Source organism: Protopterus annectens, chromosome 11.part0 (assembly GCF_019279795.1).
Source record: "Protopterus annectens isolate FY-2018-M chromosome 11.part0, PAN1.0, whole genome shotgun sequence".
Classification (NCBI taxonomy): domain Eukaryota; kingdom Metazoa; phylum Chordata; order Ceratodontiformes; family Protopteridae; genus Protopterus; species Protopterus annectens.
The window spans coordinates 678,140,424-678,153,865 of record NC_056745.1 but is presented as its reverse complement, the minus strand read 5'-3'; the positions used below and the strand labels follow the sequence as shown (position 1 = coordinate 678,153,865).

At 39.8% G+C, this 13,442-nt stretch overlaps 1 protein-coding gene across 5 annotated transcripts in view; it reads left to right on the top strand.

The window, feature by feature from the left end:
• The window catches only part of DUSP16 (dual specificity phosphatase 16), an 857,833-nt gene extending 844,623 nt beyond the window's left edge, over positions 1-13,210 (top strand). For all 5 annotated transcript variants that reach the window (XM_044088133.1, XM_044088135.1, XM_044088134.1 and 2 more), the window contains one exon: positions 8,755-13,210. In XM_044088133.1, coding sequence (XP_043944068.1) covers positions 8,755-9,919 — 1,165 coding nt within the window. In that variant the 3' untranslated portion in view covers positions 9,920-13,210. The remainder of the gene's footprint in view (positions 1-8,754) is intronic.
• The last annotated feature ends 232 nt before the right edge of the window (positions 13,211-13,442 follow it).

Here is a 13,442-nt window from a genome sequence, read left to right as displayed (position 1 = left end):
CATAGTACAGTTGTGTACACTTACCATAAATGTAGATGTTCGAGTGTATTCACTGTTGCAATCCTGGTTTCCCTCCCTCCTTCCCCCTTTTTGGTCCTTTCCTGTTCTCCTTTCCTAAGGTACAGGCTGAATCTGGTTTTATTTGCCAAAGTTTCTTTTGGCTTAAGCCTTGTTTTCTGGGGACTCCTGACTGTTATGGCAAGAAAGACTGAGGAAGTGACGTCGGCTGCCTACTTTTGTATCAGACGTACTGATGTCCTTTACAACCAATGTCATATTTACTTACTTTTGGTATTCTGGCCGATCGAGGGCTACCGGGAGCCGGATAACCCATTGGTTAGGACTGCAACAGTGAATACACTCAAACATCTACATTTATGGTAAGTGTACACAACTGTACTTTCCTAGCACCGAGTCAGGTCCATGGCATAGGGAGATAAAGCAATATGAATTTAAATAGTGATTCCAGCACCTGTAGGAGCTGGTGGATAGGAGGCAAGTGCCATTACTGTCTCATCTGTAATGGAGAGGGGAGGTGGCTTTGACTTGCTACATGGGTGACACCTAATAAGAGTTATAAGGGTTCCACCCCATGGAGTATGAGCCTAGAGGAGCCCAATGCTGCCATATCAAAGTCGCACATTGAGCCATTGGTAATTGTGTGTGGAGGCACATTTCCCCTCAGAGGGCAGCATGTAACGAAGCTTGGAATAGCCACATTGGAGGGGAGCTTCATGTGGCAAGACAGCAGGCCACCAGCAAGCTAGCCTTCTCCCTACCTCGTATCTCTCTGCTCAGAGTGGATGAGTTGATTGGGATTACAAAGTAGGAGTGAATGGGATGTAGGGTTTTCTCCTAGGTAGGGGATTTCTCCAGACAGCTAAGAAAATAGTGCTCCAGAGCTTTGCCACAGGAATGGCTGGGCAGTGGATGCCTTCTCCGTCGAGAAGTTTAATTCTGTGTATACATTCCTTTGCTGCCAAGGGATACTAAGACAGTTAGGGTGGAGAAGCTAGAAATGATACTGATTGCCTCCATGATTCCCAGGCAACCCTGGTTCTCCCACCTACTTTGGCTGACCAGAGAGAATCACTACATGCTGCCACAGCATATGATGCTCCAGATGCAGTGTGGGGATCCCTTACACACCCCAAACTGCTCATCTTCTAGCTTGCAGGGTGGGGGATATGACTCTTATTCCCTTTGGACATCTTTATCCTAAGGACATGCTAGAAACTGTGAAGGTGTCTGGAAAGCCAAATACAAGGAGATCTCTTCTAGCTAAATGGGAAAGAAGCCTATGTACTGTATAGATGAATGTACCTACATTTCTTCAATATTTTTCTGAGCTTAGCTTACAGTTCTGTGGAAATATACTTTTATTCAGTTTCTGCCTGGCAGCCTTTAGACTCCACTGACATCCAGACCACATGTTAAGCAATTTCTGAAGGTTATCTGCAACTTAAATTTCTTAGGTGCGTATTGGTTCAGTTTTATGTTGGAAAAACTGACCTTGGCATCTTTTGTGTGAGCAACTATGTTTTTTTTCGCCCTGTAAGGTGGTTTTTCAAATAGCAATCACTTCAACCAGGAGTGTCTCCAAACTTTATTACTTGATATACAAACCATATTTCCTTTTCTTTCACAGTGTTAGTCTGAACTATAACCTATAGTTCATGTCTGAAGTCATAACAGAAGTGGCCGCCCATGAACCAGGCTATCCAGCTGCCAGTCCTATTTACAAACCCTCAGAATAAAGGAGAAAATACCCTGCATTCTCTGGATGTTCATAGGGAACTTGGATAGTACTTAGACCAGGCTAATGACTTCGAAGTCAGATCAACTGTATGTGGCCTTTGCTGAGAATAAGTAAGGACTTGTGGTCAAAAAGCAAGCTATTTTGAAATGGATAGTCCATTGCATTGTTTTCTTTTTTCAAAAACCATGATAAACTTTTGCAAGAAAGAATCTAATTACACTGCACCAGGCCACAGCTATAACTACTGCTTCTCCAAAACTGGTAAGTGCTCAGGATATATTGGAAATAGACAGCTAGTCCAAAGAGTCTCCAAACATTACAATCAAGATCTAATTCTGAGGCAAGAGCAGGGTTGTTTCAGTTGTGAAAGGCATGCTGCCCTTTTGTATCAGTCATCCCCCCCCTTGATTATTTTTGAGTCAGCATTAGGAATCTTTCCTGTTGTGAAGGATGAATAGGAGAAGCATTTGGAACATATCACAGTTGTTACCAATTTACCATAATTGCAGTCCTACATCTTCCCTACTACTACTATCTGTATAACTGGGTTCCAGGATGGGTACCCATCACTCTTTCCATCTCTTTAATGAGTCCAAATCCAAGTAACATCCTTGTCTCACCCATTGCGTTTTTGTTGCTCTGGTCCTTTAGGAAGGGTAGGAGTCTTAGACCTTTGCCAGACCCTTTTGGTTTTAATAGCTTGACATCTTGACTGACTGGAAAATTATAGACTTCATCTCCTCTTTGAGAAGGAACAAAATATGGTGCACTTGGCATCATCTTTTCACTAGGTATGCGAGGACATCAGAGATGAAGGGGACATCGTCCTTACTGAAGAGGAAAGATGCTCTGCTGAGGATGTCTGGCTAGATGTCAGACCTCAACCTGCAAGGAGTTCCCTGATATGATTACAATAGTGACCACACTCTAGCATCTTCAAATATAATAGTTTGGTACCATTGTTGCACTGCATCCTGCTTAATTAAAAACCTTCTCCTCATATTACATCTCAAATCAACTCACGCAATGAAGTCTGTATTAGGTTTCTGAGTAATCAAAGACCTGTACTTTTTCATCTCCTTTACTGCTGCAAAACAAGTGATACAACCACCACCCTCCCAGAGATCTAAACATTTGGCACCACCTTAATACCTGCTGGTGCAGTAGGTACTTAAAGCATATCCTACACCTCTGGAACACCCTCCTTTTGTACATTAGAAAAGTAATTCCTTAGTAATCTTCAAATCCAGAATGACAACACCTGTCATATATGGCAGCAGTTTGTTTAGTGGATGAACTAACAGACTCTTATCACTGTTGGGTGATGCAGCTAAGCTTAGTATCTACTTATGAACCTACAGCTGCATTTACAGGAGCTGTTATCGTAAATCTTCTGGGTCCAGCCAAAAGATACACTTTGATGCTGTGCAAGGCATTAAAAAAGGTGTAATCTGAGCAAAAGTTGCATGCACAGCAGTTCTTTAACAGCAAATCTCTGAGAGACTTGTTGGTAAAAAGCCATGGTATACAATTTTGTTCTACTACTACTCAAATTTTGGCAAAGGATGTTTGCTTATAACCCCTTTTTACTTTTAACCAGCAGTCATCTGCATTTATTAGTCAGTATTGAAATCTCCACTGTTTTGAAAGTTGTATTTTCAAGATTGAAACTGTAGTAAAGAGCTCTGCAGATGTGGTCTATCTCACATTTGTGTAGGTTGTCAATGCATGATGACAGGACGCACGTTATACATTAGTCTTTTTAAGGTCGTAATCTTCGAGCAGCATGTTTTATATTTTTGATCTAGTGACCGATAAACTAGTTTATTAGTATTTCAGTTTCCTGCATAAATGCATAAAGAATGCTTTGTTAGTCTTAGCAGGAGCATGATTATCCATAGCTGATGAAATCTTTGCTTTTCAAATTTGGGCAGGGTGATAAAGCCATGCATTAAAAAAAAGAAAATCGGAGGATATGGTATGCACAGTTATAGTTTTTTTTATTTTTTTTGGCCTGGTTTCTAGGTGGTCTCAAACTTATGCCCTAATAGCCTTTTACAAGGGTGAGTGACAGTAACACATTTTGAAGTTTTCTGTTGCTATATACTTGCTGTGTAATATTTTGTAATATTTTAGTATTCTTCCAAGTAAAGATTCCAAATTTTGGAAATTACTATGTAGAAACTCGGTCTAGACTCCTTTTCTTTTTTTTATTAGGAAAGTTGTTTAGAAGAACTTCCACATGCAACCTAAGCTGACTTCCAACCGTACCCCAAATGTATTGATTTGCCATCAATAAACTCCACTGTGCAGCTAGTGCTTACTCAGTGATGGTTCCAAACACTAGGAATTCCTAGCTACTAATGCAAAGACTATTGAATCCTACCAGAAATTCAGAAAACAGCATAATACCTGTTTAAAAGTGTTTAGAAAATAATGCAAAACTAGGGCTTCTTCTCAAAGTGCGTTTCTTTTTTACAATTATGTTAAAGCTACTCTATTGTCCAAAGGAATGACCATTTAAATTCTCAACCAGATTCTTCCTTCTCTCCCTACTCTCTCTTTGGATTCTCCTTCCATTCTGGCTAACCAGCATCACTCCACACCCTCCCCCCTTTCCCTCATCTTATCCGCTGTCCCTATATCTAAGTTAAAGTCCACTAAATTCCAGTTTTTCTATAGATTATGAATTCTTTATCATAAATTCAAAATGTGCTTACTCGTATAAATCTTAAAACTTTATGTACAGGTCTCTAATTAACTTGCTTCTTAAACTGAAATGCAATTCTGCAACTGGTGAAGTGTTGGTTTTAGCTGCTATCGCAGGCCATTTTAAGTCTAGCCAGTTTCCCTTTTGGTGCTTGAATTTCCCTATCCCATTTGGTGTTAAATTGGCCTTACTCCATCCCATGGTCGATTAATTATGTATTACCCCTAATGAGAATAACTGGGATCATACCGTAGATAACTTGAGCGGGGGACACATGCATAGGATAAAGCATTTAGGAGCTGCCTGTGTCTATTTGTACTACCAGGGGGCAGTCCTGGGGTAAATTTTCTGTTACCCATCCATAGATCCAAGTTGTGTTTGGATATGGACAAGGATGAGCTTTGTTTTACATGGACAGGGAGTCTGTTCAGAGCAGATGTATCCTCTGTAAGATGCATCTGTCCCTCCAAACCATTCTGTTGATGCTGCAAAAGAGGTTTAGATCCCTGCACTGAGTGTTTCTGATGCAATCTGATTTGCTAATGTGCAGTAAATACATCAGTATTGGGTTACAGGATGCCAGAGACAGGTCACCTCATAACAGTATTATTTATTATTGTCACCTCATAACAGTTTTATTATTATTAAGTTATGCATTGCTTCTCTTTATAACTGAGCTGAGCTTGTAAAGTTTAATGGAGGTCACTTTGCCTCACTTATCACAGAAAATCAGTAGATGAATCTGTTCCATTGTTTCTCTCATGTGTGCTATTTTTAAATGCACTGTGGACCTTGTTAAATGTATTTCTTGTACATTAGTAGGGCATTTGTTTTCAAGCAGAATTGAGACATGGCTTTAAGCTAAAAAGCAGGTCCTTTAAAAGAAGTGCTTAGAATACACAAAGAAACATACAGTTCCTGTAGACTACTAGATTAGTTCATATTTTCCATCCCCTCTGTTTTCTTTAAGAATATCTGGACTTTCTTGATCCAAGTCAGGTGACTTTAGACTGCAGAATTCAGTGCTGTTTTCTGTTAAACGCCCGTCCAAAATGAGTAAAGTTGATCAGTCACGTAATGGGCAAGAACCAAGAATTTGAATGTTTGTTCACATACCTACATGTATTTAGTTCTATATGCAAATATAAGATTTCTATTACCCTACTATTAACTGGGAAAACTACTTGAGTACAAACTCCCAGGCTCAGCGCTTCCTGGAATTTATCAACTCAAATACCCTGGATTAGCTGGTAAACTCCCCTACCAGAGGCCACAACATATTGGACCTGGTCATCACCAACATGGGCGACAGGTGCTCCGTACCGGAGGTCAACCCATCACTGGTTAAGATCAGACCATAAACTAATCACCCTGGATGTCCACACCCCACCACCACCCCCAACCAAGGAAACCACAGTGAAAAACTTTTCTAAAGCAAACTTCACCTTACTTAAGGCAGAAGTGGTAAGTTTCACAGCCCCCACGCTAAAGGATAACACTGCCCAAGATGCAGAATCCTTTACAATTGCACTCTATGAGCACCTACAAGGATGCATGGATCGTGCCATCCCTAGCAAAACCAAGACTCACTCCCCTAAGAGAAGGAAACCAGTCTGGTAGACCCCTGCCATAAACAGTTTATACAACAAAAGGAGGAAACTAGTTCAGAAAAAAAGCAAATCCCAAGAAGGAAAGACATGCCTGATCAGTATCAGTAAGAAACTAAGGTCCCTCATAAAATCATCCAAGGCTAACTTCGAAAGAAAAATAGCCAAGGATTCAAAAGATAACCACAAAGCCTTCTTTAGCTATGTCATGAATCTAAGTGGCAACTCGCAGATATGCTCTGAGATAGTGCAAAATAGCACAAAATATACTGAACCTACTGAAATTGCCAGCATACTGGCAGATAGATTCAGTGCAAACTTCACCTCCCTCTCACTTTCAAAAGGGCCCACAACAATATCGGAAAAGTGTAGTGTCCCGGAAGTCACAGAAGCACAGGTGAAAAAACGTTCAAAAGCCAAAAACACAGCATCAGTGGGGCCAGATGGTGTCCCAGGCTGCGTCTTGCACGAACTAACCCCCTACCTAAACACGCTGTTCAACCTCAGCCTCTCCACAGGCTACATGCCCATAGAATGGCGCACAGCAATGGTTATTCCGCTCCACAAAGGAGGGGCCACAACTGACCCTGGTAACTATTGCCCCATAAGCCTGACTAGCGTGGTCTGCAAGGCTATGGAGCGCATCATCATGGAACTCATTGACAAACACATTGGGAACCTCCAAACACTTGACCCGACTCATGCCTACTAAACCTGGATGACGTCTTTGAGACAGTTACCAAGGCCATAGACGAGGGAAAGGTGGTTCACACAGCCTACCTTGATCTCGCCAAGGCAATCGACACCATTCCTCACTTGGGTATTATAGAAAAACTCACCAGCCTGAACATAAACCCCTACATCACAAGATGGGTTGCCAACTGGCTTACAGACAGAACTCACATGGTAAGAATAGCTGGTTCTAGGCCTGACTCTAAACCAGTCACAAGTGGTGTCCCGCAAGGCTCGGTTCTGGGACCCCTACTGTTCAGCATATATTTCTCAGAAGTACAGGCAAACACAGGAGGACTTTGGCTAACCAAGTTCACCGATGACTGCAAACTGGGAGCCATAATTGACTCTCTGGCTGACACGGACATCCTCCAAAAGGCCTTACTGAGACGGACACCTGGTGTCAAAGTCATGGCCTCAAGCTAAATGACAAAAAATGCATAGTCATCCCATTTGGGAAAAACAAAACACCCACGAATTACCACATAGGTGGCAGCCCCCTTAATACAGAAGAGGTAATAAGAGATCTGGGGACCCAGGTAGATAGTAATCTCTCCTTTGACAATCATATTGCCAAAGTAGTTAGGAAATCCTTCTATGTGGCCCATCTAATTACTAAGGGGTTCGCATCTAGAAATAAAGAGGTTATAATGCCCCTCTACTCGTCACTCATCAGACCCATCATAGAGTACAATGCCCCATTTGGGATGTACCTCACAAGACACTTCCAACAGCTTGAAAGACCACAAAAGCACCTCACCAAGAGGAATACTGGCTTCAGACATTTGTCCTATGCAGCCCGACTGAAAATACTCCAGCTGTACTCCGTGCCATATTGCTTACTCAGAGGTGATCTCTGCCTGACTTACAAAGCCATGTCCAACTCAGAATTGATGGACATGCTCCACCTAAATGCCCTCGGGCAGATAGCCTAGTACCTACCTATGAACCTATTAAGGACAATATTGTTAATTATGTACACATTTTATTTTAAAGCTTGGCTAGTTTGTATAATATATGTAGAAGGCTGGATGCTAAGATTGGAGCATTAATAGGTAATTCACCATTATCTGTGAAATATTACATGTTTGCTATTGCTTATACTTTCCATAAAATGGTGGTACTCCTGTATGACACATCTGTACTCCTTGGCTGAGCCTGAAAATGTTTCAAAAGGATCAGTCGTACCTCGGTTAACAAATGTAAGTATATGTCACCATTTTGTTATATGGCAGAGATTTAGTGCTTTAAATATACTTTGTGGGACTTTGACTAAATAGGTTTTGAGAACCTGAGCATACATTCTTGAAAGCATGCATGATTGTCACCATGGTGCATAGATGTCAATCTTCCATCTCCAAAATGTAAAAAACTACCACTCATAACATGGATGAAATTGACAAAATGTGGAGTACTTTACTAATGGCTTGCATCTTCTACTAGGAAGCTCCCAGTCTGGTTAAAATGTTACTTTGTACATACAGAAGTTACTTTGAATTAATATGATTCAGTATTAATTACCATTTATATCAGTTAAATTATTGCTACTGAAAGTGGGACAGACCCTTTGAATGCGACACTGTAAGGAGCATGAACTTCAACTCCAAAATGAGGAACGTTCCTCATAATGAAGTACACTTGAAAAGTAAAACCTGGTATGGTAGGTATTATTGGATAAACCTGTACACCTGTATCTACACACAGGATTTCTGCATATTGCTCCTCTTGTACCATTTTTTCAGCAGTTGTTTGTAATTCCCCAGATTACCACTTCAGTGATTCTCACATATGTTCATTAAGTTAAGTGCAGTGCATCAGACCAAGCTCTGTTGACTGTATACCTGTTCAGTGAGTTTTTCAGAACTGGGCCATAAGCACTTTGTAACTTTCTTAAAGGTAAATGTTATGATATATGTAATGCAATCCTTTCTTCTCCCTGTGTTTAGATTTGTGAAGGAAAAGCGACCAACAATTTCTCCAAATTTCAACTTTCTTGGCCAGCTCCTTGATTTTGAAAAGGGGATAAAAAGTGAAACAGGGCAGTCTGGACAAGTCACAAAGCTGAAGCTGCTACACCTGGATAAAGCTGTAGAACATGAGTCTGTCCAGGATGATGATCACTGCAACTTTATAACTTGTCTACCCTGTACCACCATCTCTACCTCAGAAACTGTGGATCAGAGTATTGCAGCAGAGCCAGCTACTGTGTCAAATGCACTTTTAGATACTCCAGCTTTCAACAATGAAGAGGAGTGTCTCCTGGTACAGGACTTGAGTGGTCTCCATGTTTCTTCAGAAAAGCTTGAAGACAATAACAGACTAAAGCGCTCATTTTCTTTGGATATAAAATCTATGACATCAAGTAGTAATGTGACTGGGACATTACATTTTGCTTCTGCAGAGGAAACTTTGGACTATTTTAGAGCTTCTGGTGCTGACAGCACAAAAGTTTGTCAATTCTCACCTGTAGAAGAAGTTTCAGAACAGACTCCAGAGACGAGCCCTGACAGAGAAGAAGCTGTTGTGTCTGAAAGTAAAACAAGCTCATGGCAGTCGCATAGTCAAAGTAAACCAGAGAAAATGGGTAGATCCACCACTACGCTACGATCCTTCATGCACCCACTTCACCGGAGTGGAAGCATGGAAGATACCTGTAGAAACAGTTTTCTCTTTGGGCTGTCTACTAGCCAGCAACATCTGGCACGATCTGCTGTAGGAGTGGGACTCAAGGGGTGGCATTCGGACATTCTTATGCCTCAGACATCAGGTGCTTCTTTAGCTAACAGCTGGTATTTTGCCACAGATTCATCACATTTCTATTCGACTTCTGCGATTTTTGGAGGTAGCACATATTCTGCTTATAGCTGTGGCCAGCTTTCTACAGGATGTGATCAAGCCTCTGCTGTGCGCAGGAGGCAAAAGCACAATGACCGTGGTGATTCAAGGCGTAGCTGGCATGAAGAAAGCTCCTTTGAGAAGCAGTTCAAAAGGAGAAGCTGTCAAATGGAGTTTGAAGAAAGTTTGTCAGACAGCAGGTCCCGAGAGGACCTAGGGAAGATTGGAAGCCAGTCTAGTTTTTCTGGTAGCATGGAAATTATTGAAGTATCCTAAACATATGTTAATTGGTTTCATCTTCCTTGTAAATGATTTCCCTGCAAATCTGAAATTTTAAGAGTTTTTTTCAGAACTCTTCGAACTTTAACAGTAACTATTTATGCAAATTAATGCCTGCACTGGTGAGAGAATAGTGATGGGTTTTAATTAGGAGGACAAGGAGTCTTCCACAAGAGTTCGCACTCATTCTGAAGTAGTCGTATGCAGCAAATTGCACATAAATAATATTTTGAGAAGGAAAGCTTTCTTTGTAGGAGAAAAAAAATCTGTTCTCATTTAGTTAGATTGCCAAGTCATGAATTTCATAAAAAAATCACCTACCCATATAATTAATCAATGCACCTTGCCGTGAGACTGAGCCAGAATTTGCGTTTAGATACTCTCTGAGAGAGGGGGGGGACTGGTGGAGCAGCCAGTAATGTGGCACATAGTCATAACTAGATGGTCCTAAATCTGCCTGATTAGTACTCTAGTGTAAATAGTGATGTAATTATCTTGATATATAATTAGATGATTTGTCAGAGTTGCTTACAGCAAATACAGTACCTCAGTGCATTAAACCTAGGGTTGGATGGTTGATGCATTGTGGTAACCCTAGTACGGTTAGGTAATGTGAATGGTAAGTTGACCATTTATTTTAGTTAGCTTATGTTATGTTTGCACCCATTTTCCATAGGTGTTATAAGTAATTGCAACTTAACCAGGTTCTGATTGTAGTATATGGTGGCAGTGACTAGAACTAGTTCAAATAATCATCACTGTATTACATCTGTGCAGCTGACATTTGGGAAGAGAAAAAGGGGGACTTAAACCTGTAATGTTATCAGCTGGCTAGTGAAGGTGATTTATCAAATGACACATGGTAATTAATGAAGCCCAAATGAAAATAAGATACTTTTTTTGAATTTTTTTTTAACTGTATGTAGCCAGTCCATTCAAATCTCAGGTTTTACTGTGGAAAATGCCTTTGTTTATTTGACAAGGTTTAAACAATTTTGTAAAGACTGCAAGGGAGGGACGCTGCTGCTTTGCAAGTGTTTTAAGGATACGTGTCATTTAGTAACAGAGTGACTTAAAATAGATGCTATAAAAAAAATGAGACGCTGGTGAAAACCAAAAGTTTTGTAATTTTATGGTTCCATGCAGATGTGACTGAGATTGTTTCATCTGCAAACATCATGTGTCCAACTTTGTGCATTAGTATTTCTATTTTTAATTGTTCAAACTCCATCTATTGGTGGAAGATAAGGCTATATTGGTTCATCAGCTTTTAAAAATTAATTACAAGTAAAATGTTTTGTACTTCGACTGTTTAGAATGGCTACCATGGGCTAAATCTAGGTTCTGAGATACTGTTCCTGTCAGTGGTTTAAAAAAAGTAGGTTTCATCAGCTGCACTTTGAAATGTTTCCAAACTACTGAATTTTGTTGCAGATTTTTTTTCCACTAGCATGATAATTTGTATAAAAATGCAGTCATTTTATTTAGAGGTATGGCTTACTAAAGGGCTTGTGACCTTAAAGTTAACTGGAAAATACCTAAATTCAGATTCCATCCACCAGTAGTAGTAGGTGTGAAACTGAAATCCAGTTGTATTCTTGCTGCAGTTTCATTTACTTTTTGAGCCTTTCTTCATTTTAGGTTGTGTATTAAAACTGACCCCAGTTATGACAGAGCAGTTTTTGATTACCATAAAACCTATTATTGCAAGGCGGTATGAAGGTCTAGTCCAACTTTTCAGATTTTAGCTTTTAATTTATTAATTTAACTAGTTAACTGAACTGGTGCTTCATAGACCTCTTCTTAGGCCACAAGGATAAATGCAGTGTATGCATGTATGTATATATTTGTGTGTTTGTGTCATTACAAAATGGGGAGAGATGCAGATTTTTTTTTTGGGGGGGGGGGGTCCATGCATATATGGAAAGAATAAACAGCTGTACACAGCCAGTGGCCGAAAGTCAGAACTGAACTCTGGACATTGAACCATTGCGCTACACTGCTACAAACAGATTAATATATTGGTTAAAAGAAATAAAACTATGATGGTCTAGGACATTTTCCAGTAACCTATTTAATAAGCAAACACAATGTCCCTAATCTTCCTTCAGAAATTATTTGGGAATATTATTTTCTTGATTGTGAATCTGCATGAATTAGGAAATAAAACTGAAAACAGGATAGAGCGCATTTACCATTCGTCTCTTGTTGAGAGGTTTGAATAAATTGGCCATTGCAGCTTATTTATTAGTGAATAATTCATGTACTTAGTTACACAGAAGGTATGGATAATAGATCATTATCTCTTTTCTTGCAGCATCACTGGATTTGCTTATTAAATGGGACATCATCAAACTAAGCACCTTTCTTCAACCATGTGATCCATAGTAATGAGCCCAGAAACTGTGACTGCTTGTATCTTCAGACTGTTTACATAGTATAGATTTCACTACAGTGCTGACAATTTTGTTCTGTACTCAGTTTCAATATATTTTGTCTGATTCTCTTGCCCTGTCCATTTGTGGTTTATCAACAATGTATTGATACCAAAGAAGAGAAGTTTTTTGTCTTTGTTTTACTGAGAAAAATGTGAGATCACATCTGTTAGTTCTTCTGCAGAGAAACATGTAACCTTTTAGAGATGTGTAAAGCACAGCCTTCATCATCTGCCTTTTCATTCCTAAGCAGGACTGATTCTTTTATAGGTGGTTGACTGCTTTGCTTGTGACCATAGTCATCTTTCTTAATTTGCAATCTGGCAAACATTTTATGTTCAATCCATGTCTACAAGAAGAGCCATTTGTATTTTATTGAGAAACTTAATGAAGATCATATTAGGGATGGTGTAGAGTACTAAACAGGATTAACTGAACATGTTCTCTAGCTATTCATTGGGATGATTTTCAAAGCATCTGTTAATCCTAGTCCCCATTGAGAAAGATTTTGACATTTTATGCCCACAGTCAGAGCCACATGTCTCGTAAAATGTTGAAATAATTTGCAAGAAATGAGCAAAGTAAAAATTACCAGTATCAAAACTCTCTCACTTGCCATCATGTAGAAGGTCGTGGTGCTCACATCACCTTACTACAATCTCCTCGGAGGTAGCATTACTTAAAGAAAAGGCAATATACTTTCTTTTTTTAATCAAAATCAAGTGTTTGCTTCTTTCATCTCTTTGGTGACTTTGGAATGGGAAAGTCGCATTCTGAAAAAGTTGCCTGAATTTCATTGATTCAGACTGTTGTACTTCAAAGAAAAAAAATAAACCACTCACTGAGCACTGTACCAACAGGTCTGTAATTTACTCATGTATATCTGTGTGTGGTTTGTTTCAGTTGTTTGCTCTTGTGTTAGTAGTTTGTCGTAGTTTTTTGACTTGTTAGCTTTATAGGTCATCAGCCTTCAGCTTTTGTTTGACAGTCCAGTGTTAGCAGTGCCCCAGGTTGCACATGTACCTTTAACATCTGAAGATCATAAAAGTGTGATCACTGTACCTACAGCAAAGATCATTGGTATC